We start from the raw sequence: 17,502 nt of genomic DNA on the forward strand, positions 1-17,502 counted from the left end.
AGTAATCGTGATCGGCCCCAGGTCCTCCGTGAGGATAGCACCCCACCCACCAAGCTCCCTTCTGCAGGTCCGCCACGTCCTCGGGGCACTGACCGGCACCTGGGGAACCCCCAGGCCCAGGTGGAAAGCTGCTGTCCTTCATCTTGTACCATTTACAAACATGTCAACCGTAGAAAAAGAGGGTTTGTAGAGTGGACAGTCCACTGTGCTCTGTGATCGAGGGTCACACGGCCCCTCAGAGCCCGGCGACCACACAAGTCGTGCAGACAGAAGACTGGGTTCACACTGGGGTCCGGGGCAGCGCCTCAGCAAACTCAGGGGGCTGTGGGCTTCATGCTGCCAGCCTGGCCGGACTCTCAGAGTGGGGTCAGCTCGGTGGACCCAGGGTCAGGATTGGAGCCCCCAAGTGGAGGCCAGGGGGGGGCGGCGGTGCCGAAGCTGTGTGGTGTCTCCATGGACGTGGACCATCCTGTGGGCAAGAGCATAGGAAGAGTCACACGGTGAGAAACCAGCAGCAGAGCCAGCGTGGCGGCGCGCCTGCAATCCAGCGCTTGCGAGGCTGAGGCAGGAGGGCTGCAAGTTCCAGCCCCGCAAGGAGTCCGATGGGGACACTCATCAACTTAGCAAGACCTTGTTTCAAAATGAAAAAAATGAAAAATAAAGAAGGGTTGGGGGGATAGCTCAGGAGTAGAATGCCCTTGGGTTCGATCCCCAGTGCCGCAATCAAATAAAAATAAAAATAGAAAATAAAATAGGGCTGGGGTGTAACTCAGAGGCAGACATCCCCGGGTTTAATCCCCAGGACTGATGTAGGATAGAATAAATAGGTAGAAAGGAGACAGGAAGGAAAAGTAAAATATGACTTTAATATAAGAGCCTGGAGCTGAAGTGCCTCTGTCTCTAGTCCACAAACCCGTTCTCCTTCCCAGGCCCGACTCCCCAGAATTCCTGGGAAACCTGCAGATCCTAGAGTTGGCTACAATTATTTCCAAGAAACCTATAATTTAGGATATTCCAGCTTATCCGTCAACCCGCTAATGAGGACCCCAAACAGCCTGAAGACCCTGAGGCCGACCAGACCACCTGCCCACCATAAACCGCCTCGGGACTACCGGACCCAGCTCATCCTCGCACACCATCTCCAGCCCACCCCTCACGAAAGTCCCCTATAAGAAGAGAACCCTGAACTCCCCGAAAGGCCTTCCTCATCTTGAGGGGCCCGCATTCTCTCTTGAATGTGTATTTTTCCCCCAAATAAACCTCTGTCCATTCTCTAACTGGCACGGGCTGAAATTCTTTTCTGTCACGTTAGCCAAGGACCCTGCAGACCCCGAGTTCCTGAGCTGAGAGCGCACCCCAACAAGACCACACAAAAAAGAAACCAGCGGCACCTGGCCCGATTCAGGATTGGCCCACACGAGGGGCCTGGCGCCCAAGGCTACAGGGTAAAGCCACGTGGAGGCCCAGGCGCGGCGCTGCAGCCTCCGAGCGCTCCAGCCTCTGCCTCGTTCTGGGAGGTGCTGGGGCAACCGCCTTCTGTGCACTCCTCCCTGGGCCCAGGCAGCACCTCCCAGACATGCCCAACCGCTCAGGGTGCGGGGGCTCCAGAAGGTTCCAGAGAGGGGAGGCCACAGAGGAAGGCACAGCCACTGCCAAGCACACAGTGGCATCAGGGCCAGAGGCCACCCCAGCAAATGGAGGAGGCTCAAGAGTGTCCCCACAGAGCGCTCCGCCTCCCGCGGGCCAGGCTCGAGGGAGCAGGGGACCAGGCGTCAGCAGCTGGCGGGTGCCTGAGCTACTGCTTTAAGCCACGCCCACGGCGGCACTGCCAGCCTCGGCCAGGTGGGCACCCGGAGTAAAGCTTGGCACACTGCCAGCATGGTGCCCACCTGCAGTCCCGCCCCTGCTGGGGACGGCGGCACACCCACCCGGGTAAGCCACTGTCTTGGGGACCACGCTCGCTGAGTCCTGCTGGACCACCGAGTTCAAGTGGGAAGCCCAGCTCAGTCAGGACCTTAGGAGCCCACCCTTGGGGCGAAGGAGCCACAGCCCTTGGAAGACTCTGGGTTTAGAATCAGGCCCCTGGGGCGGCCTGGGTGCAGATGAAGGAAGGCGGAGGGAGGACCGCCCCTCTCTCCAGAGGTGCCGGGACCCGCTTGTCCTCTGTGCGGGAAGGGCAGGACGAGGGAGACAGACGCAGCGCAGTGCGCAGGCGCCGTAACAAAGCACTGGCTTCAGGACCAAAGACCCCTGATGCCCATCAGGACCACGGACAGAAACACTGGAAACAGCGCTCGGGCGCACTTGACAAAGGGGGACGGGAGGTTCTGCTCTGTCCTGCTGCTCCCACGGCCCCAGCTCAGGAGGATGCGTGGCGGGCGGGCCTGGCCTCAGGCCGGACAGGGCTGACCCCAAGGCAGAGACCCACAAGACGCCAGCCACAAGTTCCACCATTCTATGATTCCCTCCTCAGCCTCCTTCCTTCCCATCTCCGGGGACACTGATCCAGTGGATCGCGCTGAGCCATCCAGGAACGGACGCTGTGCAGGAGGAAGGAGCAAGGGCACCAGCACGTGTGTGCACACGTCCACACAGCAGTGTGCAAAGATGCTCAAGACCTCAAGCCAGTAGGAGAGGGCACCACCACCACGGAGTAGAAGAGAAACGTGCGCCAGGCGTGGTGAGGCACGTCTGTGATTCCAGGCTTGGGAGGCTGAGACAGGAGGATGACAGGTTGAAGGCCAGCCTCATTAACTTAGTGAGACCCTGTTTCAAGATAAAAAATAAAACAGGGCTGGGGGTTTACCTCAGAGGTAGAATGCCCCTGGGTTTAATCCCCAGCACGAAAAAAACAACTCACAGTGTGCACAACTGCCGCCCGCCCGCCCACACGCGCCGCGGTGGCTCTGCTGAGCAGGAGGCGCAGGCCAGCGCGGCGGGAGCCCACCTCCTGCAGCTCGCACTTCAGCCACTGAGAGCGCGGCCTGCGCAAGGAGCGGCCTGCAGAACGGCCGCCCGCCCGCCCGCAGCAGCTCGCGTCCTAAGGCCGCCCCGGCCGACCAGGCCTCTCCCACCCACCCCACCCCACAGATGACCGCCTCTGGCCCCTGCAGGGAACCCAAAGGCCTGAGACCATGGTCCGGAGGGGTGGCGCCAAGACCCAGACGTCCTGACTGCGGCCACCAGAGGGAGGCTGCTTTTCGGAGGCCCGAGCCCCTCGCCCGGCCTCCCCTCATCGCCCAGGTTTGTTGTTGCTGTTGTCTAACTTTTTAGTTTCTTGGCAGTAGGGACTGAACCCAGAGGCATTCTACCTCCAAGTTACACCCCCAGGCCTTTTTACTTTTTATTTTGGAACAAGGTCTCACCAATTTGCTGAGACTGGCCTTGAACCTCAATCCTCCCATCTCAGTCTCAAGTACTGGGATTATAGGCAGGCACTGCCATGCCTGTTTTTGTGTGTGTGTGTGTGGTACTGGGGGTGGAAGCCAGGGGCTTTCCTACCTCCAGGCTATACTCCCAGATCTATTTTTTTATACTTTATTTGGAAACAGGGTCTCACTAAGCTGCTGAGAGCCTAAGTAGCTGAGGCTGGCTTCGAGCCTGTGCGATCCTCCTGTCTCGGCCTCCCAAGCGCTGGGTTACAGCGTGCGCCCCCATGCCTGGCTCTGGCTGTTGATTTTCAATTGAGATGGGGTCCTCCTAGGGTGGTGCCGGGCTGGCCTTGAACGTGTGGGTTCAAGGGACCCTCTGCCTTGGCCTTCCAAGCAGCTGGGATAACAGGTATATGTCACCTGGCCCAGCATCCCAAATTTTTAACCAGAATTAATTATTTCAGGTCCTTCCAAGAACTTATTAGAATTCTGTGTCCTTTTAGGATGTGCTAGATCCAAAAATGCTTCTTCGTGTGGGTTTGTGTAGGCCACCATGGACCAAGAGTCACCAGTACCTACTCACACTGGCGACCCTGCCCCACACCCCGTCTGCTGCACAGCACCGCTTGTCCACAGCAGGGCAGAAGAGAGAGGTCCTTTCCAACCAAAGTACATCACAACCGCCTGACGCCCAGGCCCAGGGGCTTCCCTGCCAAGTGAAAGGAGCCAGGCTCTGCAAAACTGCGGCTTCTAGTCAGCTCTCTGATGAGAACACTGCTATCTGCCCAATTCCAGAAGCTCAGGAGCTGGCACAAATATTTGAGAGCCTCTGCTGCTACCCAACTGTGGAGACCTGGATTTGAAGTTAAGGGCTTTATCCCAGCAAAGAGAGGGCAGAGAACGTGAGCCTGGGCCGGGGCCTTTGCTGAAGAACGAGGCCCGGCCTTGCTGACGCCCGGTGCACTCAGCCTGTCCTCTGCCTTGGCTCTCTGGCTGGCCCCTTTCTTGCTTCCTGTTAGTAGCTCCTGGGGCTGTGGTCCTGCCGATGTCCCTGGCACAGTTTCCGTGAAAAGGGCCGGGGTGAGGACGACAGCAATCCCAGCGGGGACAAGACTGACCCACCCGACTCCCAGAAGAAGGCAGACTGGGAAAAGGGTGGGAAGAGCCCTGCCTCAGAGAGCCAGCCTGCAGGGCACCAGGCAGGCCAGCCTGGCTGAGCCCTGCCCTGGGCTGGAGGGAGTGCAGCCTGGAGCCAGGGAGGGACGGCCCGCTGCCCTGCACAAGGCAGCAGAGCAGGTCCCGCTCCCTGGGGACAGTCAGGTCCACACACAGGCCTGGGCAGGCCCCAGACCCATTACCTGGCAGGTAGATGTCGGCAGGAGGGCCTGGCTGGCCACAGCCATGGTGTCCAGGACTTCCATCTTGCAGGACATCCTCAATGGATGGCACTCGGCTCCCTGCAGCAAGAAGAGGGGCAAGGCGCGGTGCTAAGGTCCCCGTGGCTGAGAGGCCCGGGCCCCACCCGCCCGCTCTCCAGGTCCCAAAGGTGGGCACTCCCTTTGCTCTCTCCACTCTCAGCATGGGTTTTGTTGCTGGTATTATAAAGACACTGTAAACCCACATTTCAAAAGCAAGGCCAGCTGGTAACAAGTACTAGCTCACGTGCACGTGGCCCCTGCCACCCTGAGCCGCGGGCTGCGCGGCCCAGCCCTCACGAGGGCCCAGGGCATATGGCTGCTCCCCTCGTGCCATGCAGCCTGGGACCTGCACCTCAGCACTGCGCCGGCGCTCTCTGGCGCTCCCTGCCTGAGACCTGGGCCAACCAGGTTGGCCCTGCACGCGCTTGTGCCAGACAGAAGAGCAGAGATGGCAGGGAGGCCCAGGCTCAAGGCGGGCAGCCGGGGCTAAGGCAGGGGCGCCTGCTGGGCGCCTCACAGCTAAGGTCGCCTCAAGTGGGACCAGGGCTCCTAACTCTCCACTCAGACTGCCAGCTCGCAAACACAAGTGCAGGGAAGCAGGCCCTGGGGGGCTGAAGAGGGGGTACTTCCCAGGTGAAACTCGCCCAGGCCTAGGGGCCTGCCACTAGCAGCCGTGGGTGGCCTCCCTGGGGCGAGGGCCGTCCTGTGGCTGGGATTTATTTGGGGGTCTTCACCACACTACTGGTCTTGTCACCAGCCAGGGCCAGATCCTGGCTGCCCCTCCAGTTAGTGGCCTTAGGCTCCCTGAGCCCCGCCCTCCTCATGTGTCCAGCAGCAAGCTGGTGAGGAGCAGGAGGACAGCAGAGGGGGCGTCACCACACGCCACAGCATCCGCGAGGCTGGCTATCTCCCCGACAGGGACCAGGCCCCAGCAGGCTGCCCATGTGCCTCCGCCCTCCGATGGAGGAGGCGAGGAGACAGAAGCCATCCCGGTTTGCTTTTTTTTTTTGTGGAACTGGGGATGGAACCCAGGGGCATTCTACCCCCGAGCTCCACCCCCAGCCCTAATTTTTATTCTATATTTTGAAACAGAGTCTCACTGAGTTGCAAAGGGCCTCACTAAGTAGCTGAGACAGTCTGTGAACCCGATCCTCCTGTCTTGTCCTCCCAAAAGTTGGGATTACAAGCCTGCGCCACCTCGCCCAGCTTCTGTTTGCTTTTTTGATCAGGAGAGGAATGTCAAGGTGACTCATGCAAAGCAACACAGAGCAGGAGCTGTCCTCGCACACAGGGTGGTCAGCCTGTCAAGGACCCAGGCCACCAGACTGCTCGAGCGAACGCACGCAGGAGCAGGCAGGCCGCAGAGGCCAGGTCTCTGAGAACAGTCCCCAATCGCACCCAAGGCTCCAGAGGAGAGGCTCACCTTGCTTCAGTGAGGACACTTCTGCCTCTTCTGCTGCGAAACCCTAGAAGACGAAGAAAGACCGCAATGGCAAGGCTGCTGATGGCCACGGGCCAGCGCTGGCCAAGCTCCAAGACCAGGGCAAAGGCAGCGGGCAGACGGGAGGGCAGCAGCCACCCCCCAGGACACAGAGACATCACTGGGCACCAGGCCTCACGCAGGGCCCCCTCTACCACCTCACCAGGACCCCTACACATGGCCGCCACCCCACAGGGAGGATGCTGGGGACAGGGGCTCAGGCCCGGAGGCAGCCAGCCAGCACCTCGCCTGGGCGCAGGCCTCACCTCAGGGGAGCTGCTCTCCTGCAGCGCCAGCTCCACGCTGCTGGGCGGGAGAGGCGCATCAGAGGCTTCCGAGAGCTTCTCCTCATCCTCCTCGTGAATGGGGGATGACGGGGACCTCAGAGTGCTGGGGACAGAGAGAAGGTGGGCTGGAGGACCGCTGCACCCACCAAAGCCACCCAGTCAGCAGAAACAGACCATCTCAGACGCTGCTGGGCCCTCATGGCTGATGCAGCCCTGCCTGGCGGGGCCCCCCAGGGCCACAACACCCTAGAATTTCTACCAGAGAAAAGGGCAGTGGTTGGGCCCTGGGTGGGAAGCAGCAGGATGCCAAGCAAGGCCCAGGAAGGCGTAAGAGAACGTGAGCCTTCCTCACAGCTTCCTACTGCAAACACCAACCCCTGGGGGAGCCCCACAGACTGGGCCCCTTGTACGTTCCCAAGAGAGCTACGCTGACCCTTGGCCAGCCCAATTAATTTGGCCCCGGAGAGGCCCTCTGTGCACGGTCAGAGGCCCGGAAAGGACCACGCCCACTGACCCAGCAGGCACTTGCTGGTCACCGTGCTAGGAAAGGACAGCGTGACCACTGCCACAAAGTCCTGGAACCTGAGACCCAATCGGCTGGCTGAGTAGAGCCGGCACATGCCCTGTGGCCTGGCACACAGGGAGGCCATGGGAAGCCTCTCCACCCAGCACCTAGCGGCGAGTCTGACCTGCCTTGTGAGTCCTGCGAGCCACTGAACGTTACAACGTCATGCAGAACCACTGATAACATGGACTTCTTTTTTTAGTACTGAGGATTAAACCAGGGACATTCTACTTCCAAGCTACACCCCCAGACCTACTGAGTGAAGTGTGTGTGGGGAGTACTGGAGACTGAACCCAGGGGCAGCCTACCTTCCAGCTAAATCCCCAGCCCAATTTGGTTTCTTTTCTTTTCTTTTTTTTTTGGTGGTACTGGGGTTCCTGGAAGCCCTTCTACCTCTAGGCTACACTCCCAGACCTATTTTTACACTTTTTTTATTTGGAAACAGGCTCTCCTAAGCCAGTGCACGCGGCTGGCTTCGAACCTGCACGATCCTCCTGTCTCTGCCTCCCAAGCGCAGGGATTACAAGCGTGCGCCACCATGCCTGGCCCAATTTGGTTTCTTATTGGAAACAGGGTCTAAGTGAAGAGTCTCACTTGCTGAAGCTGTCCTCAAACCTGTGGTCCTCTCGGCCTCACTAGTACTGGGATGATGGGCGTGCACCACCACGCCCAGCTTAATTAACTAATTAACTGCCATACTGGGGACTGAACCCAGAGCTGTTCTACCTCTGAGCCACATCTCAAACTAGTTATTTTACTTTGAAACAGGGTTTCACTAAGTTGTGGAGGGTGTCACTAAGTTGCTGAGGCTGGCCATGAACCTGCGTTCCTCCTTTCTCAGCACACCAGTAGTCCCCAAGTACTGGGATTTTACAGGTGTGTCTATGCCCCACAGCAACTCACGCTCCATGAGTGCCCACATGCACGCCCTGCTGGGGAAGGCCAGGCACCGGCCTCACCTGTCCGGGGACTTGCTCCGTGGCTTGTCCTGGTGGCCGCTCTCTAGGATTCGATCGATCCCCGCGAGTGGACAGCTGGCCTGGGACAGACCATCTGAGACACCTGAGTAGGTGATTTCCTCATAGAGGGGGGCCGAAGGGATGGCTGGGGATACAGCCCGGAGGCCATTGAGCGCCTCGAGCAGGGAGACGGGCTCATAGCCAGGCGGGATGCTGTCGGAGCTCTGCGGGGATAAGAACAGATGAGGGCCAGCCAGGCTCCTTGCCCTCGGCAACAGAGCCCAGAAATGTGTCCCAGGGACACCGCTCCAGACGCCCTGCTAACAGTCTCCTGTCCACTCTACCTCCCAGGACGTATGTCCTTCCTTCCTGGGAAGGTGCCCAAGAGCTCCCAAGGGCACCACTGAAGTCATCCAGCCAGGGCTCTTCAGCCATCAGCTCCAGCACACACCCCGACACACAGAGGCCCTCGCGGTGCCCAGCATGATGGGCAGGGCACCTGGCAAGAGCCACCCCACCCCGTCCTCAGCCAGCCCCCCTGACTCTCTGAACCCATTGGGCAGGGGTACTGCAGGAAGAAGGCAGGAGCGGGGAGAGCAGAGCCATGCCAAAGGCGAGAGCGCCATCACAAGTGCCTGCCACAGGCTGGGGAGTATGGCCCCGGGAGCCCTGGCCTGGGCAGCAGCAGGGACGTGTGGCCACTGCTGCCCTTGTTTGGAGGGGATGAGGGAGAAGGGATGCCCAGGCACCAGGGAGCAGTGGCCAGGCCTCAGGCCTCCGCAGAGCAGAGCTGCACAGCCCCACTAACTCAGAGCCAGAAAGGGACGAGTGTGGCTGACCGAGGCCCTGAGAGGAGGGAGATTGAGCAGGAGTGCCCCTGGGGGAGGCGGGCAGGCACTGGGCCTGTGGTGCGTCTTAGATCTGTTTCCCTGTCATCTGCTCCCATCTGCCTTCAACTTACTTATTTTTTTTTTCTTAGTACTAGAAATTGAATCCAGGACTTCTACCTCCAAGCTACACTCCATCCTTTAAAAATGTACTTGTTTTATTATCATCATTATCATCATTTTTTATTATTATTTATTATTATTATTATTATTATTATTATTATGCGGTACTGAGAATAGAACCCAGGGGCATTCTTCCTCTGAGCTACACCCCAGCCCTATTTTTTATTCTTTATTTTGAAACAAGGTCTCACTGAGTTGCAAAGGGCCTCACTAAGTAGCTGAGACCGTCCAGAACTGCAATCCTCCTGTATCAGCTTCCCAAATGCTGGGATTAAAGCGTGCACCACCACGCCCGGCTTGTTTTTTTTTTATGTTTTTGGCCATGCTGGGATTGAACCCAGGGTCTCTCACATGCCAGGAAAGCACTCTACCAGTGAGGCACAACGCCATCCTATTTTTTATTTTGAAACAGGGTCTAAGTTGCTGAGGCTGGCCTCAGACCCAAGATCCTCCCAAGTATTGGGATCACAGCATACACCACCACGCCCGGCTCCCCTGCCTTCAGTGTAAAGGTAAAGAATTATTCCAAGTCCCTCAGCACTGTACTCCGAAAAGGAAAAATTTCTCTGGGTTGCTTCTCAAGCAGTGTCTGCCTGTCTAAGGGCACAAGGGTTTCGACTGGGTCTCTCAGGTCAGCGGAGGCTCTGGGTGGAGGCCTGGCCCAGTGGCCGCCTGCTTTCTGGTCCCCCCACCTCTTCAGTGGGGTGTAGGGGAAATGCCAGAAAACTAGATTCCTCGGCCCAAAAAGGCAAAATCCAAGGGGTGGAGAGCAGGGACACAAGACTGGGAGCATGCGCAAGAGGACTGTCTGCAAAAACAGCAGCAGTGTTAGTCCACCTTCAACACCCACTCCACTGCCAGCAAGAAAGAAGGGAACCGGGCACTGGGGGCCAGGGTGGGAGCGAAGCTGGCGAGAAGGGGCTGCCTGAGGCTGCTGTCGCCTAGCAGCAGGACAGAGGACGGGCTTTTTGCCAACAGACCTTGAGCTTTGCTTGTTCCACAAAACTCCCTTCCTGGGCAGGGATGCCGGGACTGGGGAGAGCGGATTTGACAGACTGCGTTAATCGAACATATTAGCCTGGGGTGAAAATGACTTCCCACGCTTGTTGCTGGTTTAAAAATAAGGGTGCGGGGCCAAAATGCAGCGTAGGACCAAACACACTTACTGTTTCCCTTTTAGGTTTCTTGCTGGCCAGGGAGGCAGGGTGCGACTTTGATTTTTTAAAGGGACACTGTCAAGATAAAAACCATACATTTTACAACTACCACCCCCCTTGAGGTGCTGGGGCTGGCAGGGCAGGGGTCTCTAGCTTGCTGTCCTCCAGGTATGCCCTGACCTGGTACTTTGCAACCCTCTCTGCACATGAATCTCAGGACATTAAGTCTGAGCTCTGAGTTAGGGCTCTGAGCAGGCTGCCTGCACATCTGCCCAGCTCCTGGAAGCCAGACAGCTATCCTTTTTTTTTTCTTTTTTTTTTTTAATGCAGTACTGGGGATGGAACCCAGGGGCATTTTACCTCCGAGCTATACCCCCAGCCTATTTTTTTTAGTCTTTTTAGTTTTTGAAGCAGGGTCTCACTGAGTTGCGAAGGGCCCCGCTAAGTAGCTGCGGCTGTCCTTGAACCACAATCCTCCAATTTCTACCTCCCGAATGTTAGGATTACAAGCGTGCGCCACCACGCCCAGCGTACAGCTATCCTTCTTGGAACAGCAAGGGTGTGGGGCCTTGTCCCTGTCCCCTATACCCGTGCCCACTCTCGAGCCAGGGCAGCGCTGGTCTTGGCTAAGGTGGGTGTGAGAGTAGCTGAGCACTCAACCCCACGGCACCTTTTTTTTTTTTTTTTTTTGGTGGTACTGGGGTTCCTGGAAGCCCTTCTACCTGCGGGCTACACTCCCAGACCTATTTTATATTTTTTATATTTTTATTTGGGAACAGGGTCTCTCAAGCCAGCACGGCTGGCTTCGAACCTGCGCGATCCTCCTGTCTCCGCCTCCCAAGCACAGGGATTACAAGCGTGCGCCACCACGCCTGGCTTCCACGGTATCTTCATTGCTCCTTGAAGCCAATGTCCACTGTGGACTCTTTTTACCACTACACAGAAATGGCCCAGACAGGGAAGTGGCATAGAGCAAGAACATATTTTAGCAAGCACTCTGAGCCCTGGGACAACACTGGGGCAGGTTAGAGCTGCCTAAGGGAGGCATGCTGGCTCACGAAGGGCAAGGGGGCAAACAGGCAGGGATCTGCCTGACCGTGGCCACAGGGGCAGAAACTGGGAGGGGAGAGCAATCCAGCAACCCCCCCCCACGAGGGCCAGCCACCTCTGAGACAGCGTATTCCTCTTTCAAGGGGCAAGACCCTCCCAAGTATTCTTCTCTGGCTGATAAAAGCCAGCTGACACTGAATGGGGCCTGGGGAGCCCTTGTGCTGACCCGCCCAGCAAGCAAGAGGCTCGGGGAGACCTTCAGGGACAAGGGCCCCCCCAGGGCAGCTATGCCTCTGCTGCAGCTGCCACAACATACTCTCAGAGTTTGAGGGGAAGAAAAAACCTGGGCTCTAAGGGAAGTCTCCAGCATTTTAAATATTGGCCCAATTTTCAGAAATACCACGTGGGCAAATGCACCCCACCTGTTGCTGGACAGCCAGCGAGGCCCAGGTCCAGGGCCTGACCTAAACAAAGGCCTACGAGGACCTCCATGAGCGGAGGCCTCCTCCCTGGGCGCCAGTCTGCAGGGCTTGTACTGCTTCTCAAGGAGGCAGCAGGCCCCTGGGGAGCCAGCACAGGGGCCACCTCGGCCTATCTTTCCAACCCCATCCCCAGCTGTGTGTCCACGTGGCCTCTGAGCCTGTCTCTCCCTGTCTCCTCCTCTTTAGGTCCTTGCAGTGACAGGACCTCCCGTGCTGGCCTGAATCAAGGTCTACACACGCCATCCCCTGCCGTCTGTAGAGACCCCTCGGGAGGGATGCGACAGCGCCATAGGCAGCGGCTCTGGAGGGAAATGCCCCTACACTCACTAAGAGGCCGGGTGCCCAGCTCATCTGGCTCAGTAGAGGTGGCGACTAACACTGGAGGGCCAGCAGAGGGCGGAGCCTGCCCGACTCCTCTGTGGGCGGTGACAGCTGTCCTGCAGCCAGCGCTCACTGCCCAGCCTGCCCTTGTTTTCCCCTCAGACTCCGTGGGGTCGCGCCTGCAGTGGACAGGCCAGGAGGGTGGGGAGAGGCACGTACAGAGTGCTCCTCGTGGTCCACGCTCCGCGCCAGGACGGGGCTGAAGGAGATGGGGGAGAGGGCTCCTGGCTTCTTCCGCACGGCCCGGATCTGCAGGAGGGCCCGGAACGCTGTGGCAGAAGGAGGGACCCGTGTTAGCCGGGCGGCATCTCCAGCAGCACAGAGACCCTCTGAGCCCAGGGATACCAAGTACCCACGACACAAGTCCCAGGACAAGGAACAGGGACTTAACAAATGGTCCCACGCAAAGAAACCAAGCAAGGCCTCCGCTGGTGGGCAGTTCAGGCAGGCTCCACGCAGCAGGCGACCAAGACCCCACTGACGCCCCAGCTGTCCAGGAGCCGAGGCCAGGGCACAGTGCACCGCAGGGGGAGCGTGGAGCCTGGGGCATGTCCAGGCTCCGTCCCTACAGGGACAGGACGGCAGCAGGCAGGCTCCTCAGCCTCCGTCACGCTGGGAAGGCAGGGCAGACACAGGCCCCTGGGGAGCAGGGAGAACAAATCAGGACCAGGCGCCAGGCTCATCCCACAGAGCCAGCTCTCCTTGCAGTGCACAAGAAACAGGCCACAGAACAGGCCCCAGCAGACAGGATGGGTGCTAACGGTGGTCAGCCAGGCCGCACCTGGGGCAGTGGTTTCCTCCCGGCTTCGCACTGCTTAACAAGAGGTGAGTCTGACCTCAGCCTCCTGTGACAAGGCCTCCAGCCCACCTCACAAGGAGGAACCACCTCAGCCTGCTGACCCCACCCTGCTGCTAACACACCTGAAGATTCCATAAGTCAGAGGAGGGCCCGCCCGTGCTGAGTTCTGATCCTGCCCAGGGTTAGGGACAGCCCACCCGGGATGGCATCCTGACCACACCTCCCTTTTCCGTCTGCTCCCCACGTTGGACGCAGACCCTGGGCAGGCAGAGACCTTCCACTCGCAACCACTATGGTCTCCTGTGACAGTCTGCGTCACATCTCCACAACTGTCTACACTGTGAGACTCGGCTGGCCAGGGCTGGAAGGACGCAGACTATGGACTGTAACTGAGGTACACAAAGTTCCCATTTGAGGCTTTGGTAGAAGGATGGCCCGCAAAACCAAGGGCTTGCCCTGACTGGGCTGCCCACCTGCCCGGCCCTGCTCTGGCTCCCGACTCCAGCCCCTACTCAAGGTTCTGACCTCAGAGAACCCCAGGAGGCCAGGACAAGCTGGAAACACTGGCGCTCAGCTCCAGCCCGAGTCCCACCAGCCCTGGGAGTGTCTCCTTTCAGGCCGAGCCCTATAGGGAGCCCTAGGAAAGCCTAGCTGCTGGGTGTCTGGGATGCTGAACTCTGAGGGAGGGGGAGCGAAGACATGCTGACATCTGCCAGGAACGGGGGAGCAGGCCAATGCCATCCTCCGGGGACAACCCTTGTGGGTGTCACGGCCTGCTTCTGGGCCAGGAGAGGCGCAGGGACCACCGAGCCAGCATGGCATCTGGGGTTCTCCCCAGACTCTGGACCCCCAGACCACACAGCCATGCCATACGCCCAGCCGGCCCTGCAGTCCTACAGAGCCGTCACTAGGCACTGTTGAACACACAACTCACTTTCCTGGGGACCGCCACTATGACAACCCCTGTGACGGCTGCCGCTGAAGCCACCTGTGCCTCCCAGCAGCTGTGGTGAGCATCTAAGTCCGTGACAGCTGCAGGCAACCTGGCTAATGGGGCGGGCAGTTCCCACCCAGCACGGTTCCCCACACCTCACTTCAGCACTTACCAAGTACTCCCCATAACCCGTAAATGAAGACTCACTGAACTGGCCCATCGAGCCCAGGCCAGGCGTCAGAGCCTCATCCTAAGCCCTGATGTCCTGGGGGCCACCCGACCCCCCAAGCACAGCCAGGCGACACTCACGCAGCCGGCAGATGGGGCAGTTGTTGGCCTGGTACCGCAGGGTGTCAGCGCAGGAGGTGCAGAGGCACAGGTGGCGGCAGGGCAGGATCAGCGTGTCCCGCAGGTCCGACAGGCACACCACGCACTCGTTGCTGTTGTCACTGTTCTCATCGTCTGCGGGCTGCAGGGACGAGGGCCCAGCTGTACCACCAGTCATCCCCCACTGCCCTGAGGGCTGCAAGGTGACGCCCAACGCTCCCAGGGCCCGGCACGGAGAGAATGTGGGTACCACTGCCCAGACCAAGAGACCCAGCGCTCGTCCTGCTCCTCACACCCAAAGGGAAGACCCGGGAGACGCGCTGCCGTAAACGCTCCTCACAAGGGTCAGGGACACATGCGTTTGGTAAGAACAACCCAACAGGCCTGACTTGGCAAATTCGTTAAGTAAGGAGTAACCGCTTCCAGAAACCAAAGCTGCACGTGGTGTAAGAGCTCGACAGTTAAACGAGGATCGGCACCATGCCAGTGCCGCTCCCGGAGGACCGCGAACACTGCCGGCACAGTCACTGCCAGAACCCTCGACCACCGCGGTGCTGAGATGCCACAGCACCCCGGGGCCTTCAGGGACAGGGATGGCAGCTGGCCCTGGATGCTGCAGGTGAGCAAGCCAGCCAGGCCGACGTGGCTACCCGCCTGCCAGTCCCAGCCGTGCTGGACCAGGTGCCACGTTACAGCTGGCCTGTAACCTCCACGTTTTAAAAACAGTAGGTCCATTCATGCCACTGTGCCTTTAAAAATATGGAGAAGGTGGCGAGGTTCCAATCCCACACTCGGTGTCCTTCCCTGACACGGCCAGGGCAGCTCTGTCAGATGTGCCCAAGCCCTCCCCCAGCATGCAGGGCGGCTGGAGCCAGCCAGCAGGGGGCAGCATCCGCTCAACTGTGGGGCCACATCCCAAGGGCACACGGCCGAGCAGAGGCAGGAAGCCCCCAGAGGACTCGATGGCCATTTACACAAATCGGTGAACTTGCTAGGAAGAGGACAAAATGTCCCGTAAACTGCATTCTTTAAAAATGTAAGAAAAAACAATGGAGCCAGCCCATAGTCCCAGTACTTGGGAGGCTGAGACAGGAGAATCACAGATTTGAGGCTAGCTTCTGCAACCTAGGAAGACCTTGCTTCAAAATAAAGAGTAAAAAGGGATGGGGTTTAAACTCAAAGGTAGAATGCCCCTGAATTTGATCCCTCAGTATGGAAAAACAAAAAAATAAAAAATAAAAAAACCCAATCTACTCTGGGGCCCAGAACCTCCAGGAGGCAGGAAACACTGGCTCCTTCCCATCAGCCTTGGGCCTGGGGCCAGGCCTGGGAAACCCCAGCAAGTCTCCCCCGCAAGCCGGCTTCCGTGGGGCAAACCAACCCAGGCGGCCTGGACCACAGGCCCCAGGAGGACGCACCTTCGTCTCCTGGTTGTTCTTATTCTCGATGCCGTAGATCTCCTGCAGCAGGTAGCTGACGCGGTCCACCTGCAGAGCAGAGGGGCGTGTGCTGGGCCTCCCAGCCCCACTCGAAGGGTCTGGACCCATGCCACCTCCCGGGGGTGGCTTGGTCCCGTGGCAGGTGTACATGGGAATTCTGTGGCACTCTCAGGCCCCCCTAGAGTGTGCAGATGTGAGGAAGGGGGCAGCTGACAGCCTGAAGAGCGGAGCTAAAGGCCTGGAGCCGAGCTGTCCCCAGCCCGTCCCCACCACCAAGAAAAGCCTTTGGCCCTTCCCTTCACAAGCCCACCAGGGTGACCAGTCGATGTCTGCAGGCAGCCTGCGTGTACAAGACAAGAAAACAGCTCTGGTCTCCAAGACACCAAGCCAGTTCCTGAAGTGGCGTCCTGTCCTTCCTACGCCCAACCTAGAGGTCTCATGCTGACCCTGTCCCAAATGGCCACACTCTTGAGTCCCACAGCCCCCAGGACCACAGCCCCCCACAGGGAGCCAGGCCCTCCCAAGTGCCCTGGCCGCTGCTGGGTCTCTGCCCACCCTGCACCTGCAGGGTCCGAACCTGCTAAGGCCCACGCTACCACTATATTTTTTTTTTTTGAAACAGGGTCTGAGTTGCAAAGGGCCTCACTAAGTAGCTGAGGCTGTCCACGAACCGTGATCCTCCAGTCTCAGCCTCCTGAATGCTAGGATTACAAGCGTGCGCCACCCATGCCCAGCCAACCTTTCTTTTAAAAAGCTAACACACTCCATTCTCACACTGTGGCTTACACAGGTCCTTGAAGCTACACACAGGACAAGTGCTAACCACAACCTTGGGAAAACAGACCCCTGCCCCCCATGTTAAAACCAGTCTCCATATCAAGGTCTCACAGAGCTGTGCTTAGGGGGCCTCCCTGTCCACTAAGTTCTCACAGTGCTTAAGCAGGCACCAGGAACAACTTCCCAGTGTGGGACATGGAATTACAACCCCAAGGAAAAGCTCTGTTGGCCCAGGGCTCCCATTTGTTCTGGGAGTTTTCCCTTCCTCCCTTTCAACCAACCTACCTGCCTGCCTACCTTCCTTCTTTCCTTCTATCTTTCCTTCCTTCCTTCCTTCCTCCCTCCCCTAAGACTCTGCCTGATACAGCTGTACTCCTGGAAGTTTGTAAGGCGACCGTCTCCATTTCCTGTCTCTCTTTCCCCCCTCCATTCTTTCATTCAGAAAATATCTGCTGGACTAACTGCCCTGCAGGCACCATGGTTCAAACTGCACAAGGCTGTTTACAAAAGTGGCTGTGGAGCATGGTGGTACACAACCTCCACGCAACTCCAAGACACAGGGACCCAACGTGCCCGAGCCCAGAGCTCAGCAGGAAGACTGCGGCCATGGGCCTCTGCAGAGTGCCAGAGGCCTGTGTGCAGGTGAGTACGTCTTCTATGTCACAGGGACCACAGCATTCATTCCGACACTTACAATTTGCTTCTGCTTTAAAGGCTTCACGGAGAAGCTGCCGTCCACATGCTGTAGGGGAAAGACACAGGTTAAACCAGTCAAGCCCGCCCTTCCTGCCCGCCAGCTTGGCCAGCTAAAGGCCTTCCCCTGCCAACACACGTTCACAGCTGAAAAAAGGAAATAAGGAGCCATCCCTGGAGTAGCTTCTGGAAACAGTCCTGGCCCTAACCTACAGAACCCAACTCTCCCAAGTGGTGCTCAGGCCCTCAAGCTGAAGACCACTCAGCCAAGCCCCAGGGGCGGCAAGAGCCTCCCAGCAGCCAGAGCGGCACTCATGCCCAAAGGCCGTGGCTCTCAGAGGGCCTGGGCTGATGCAGAAGAGCCCGCGCTGCA

At 58.6% G+C, this 17,502-nt stretch overlaps 1 protein-coding gene across 1 annotated transcript in view; it reads right to left on the reverse strand.

The window, feature by feature from the left end:
• Window positions 1–356: 356 nt before the first annotated feature.
• MGRN1 (mahogunin ring finger 1) overlaps window positions 357–17,502 on the reverse strand; it is a gene marked incomplete at both ends in the record, with an annotated part of 39,358 nt that continues 22,212 nt past the window's right edge. Inside the window, 10 exons of the mRNA XM_080704220.1 lie at window positions 357–469; window positions 4,730–4,828; window positions 6,213–6,255; window positions 6,536–6,659; window positions 8,081–8,304; window positions 10,257–10,322; window positions 12,320–12,429; window positions 14,203–14,362; window positions 15,639–15,707; window positions 17,131–17,178. Of these exons, the coding sequence (XP_080560346.1) occupies window positions 357–469; window positions 4,730–4,828; window positions 6,213–6,255; window positions 6,536–6,659; window positions 8,081–8,304; window positions 10,257–10,322; window positions 12,320–12,429; window positions 14,203–14,362; window positions 15,639–15,707; window positions 17,131–17,178 (1,056 nt within the window). The remainder of the gene's footprint in view (window positions 470–4,729; window positions 4,829–6,212; window positions 6,256–6,535; window positions 6,660–8,080; window positions 8,305–10,256; window positions 10,323–12,319; window positions 12,430–14,202; window positions 14,363–15,638; window positions 15,708–17,130; window positions 17,179–17,502) is intronic.

The sequence above is a fragment of the Muscardinus avellanarius genome, assembly GCF_963383645.1.
Source record: "Muscardinus avellanarius genome assembly, chromosome: 10".
Taxonomy (NCBI): domain Eukaryota; kingdom Metazoa; phylum Chordata; class Mammalia; order Rodentia; family Gliridae; genus Muscardinus; species Muscardinus avellanarius.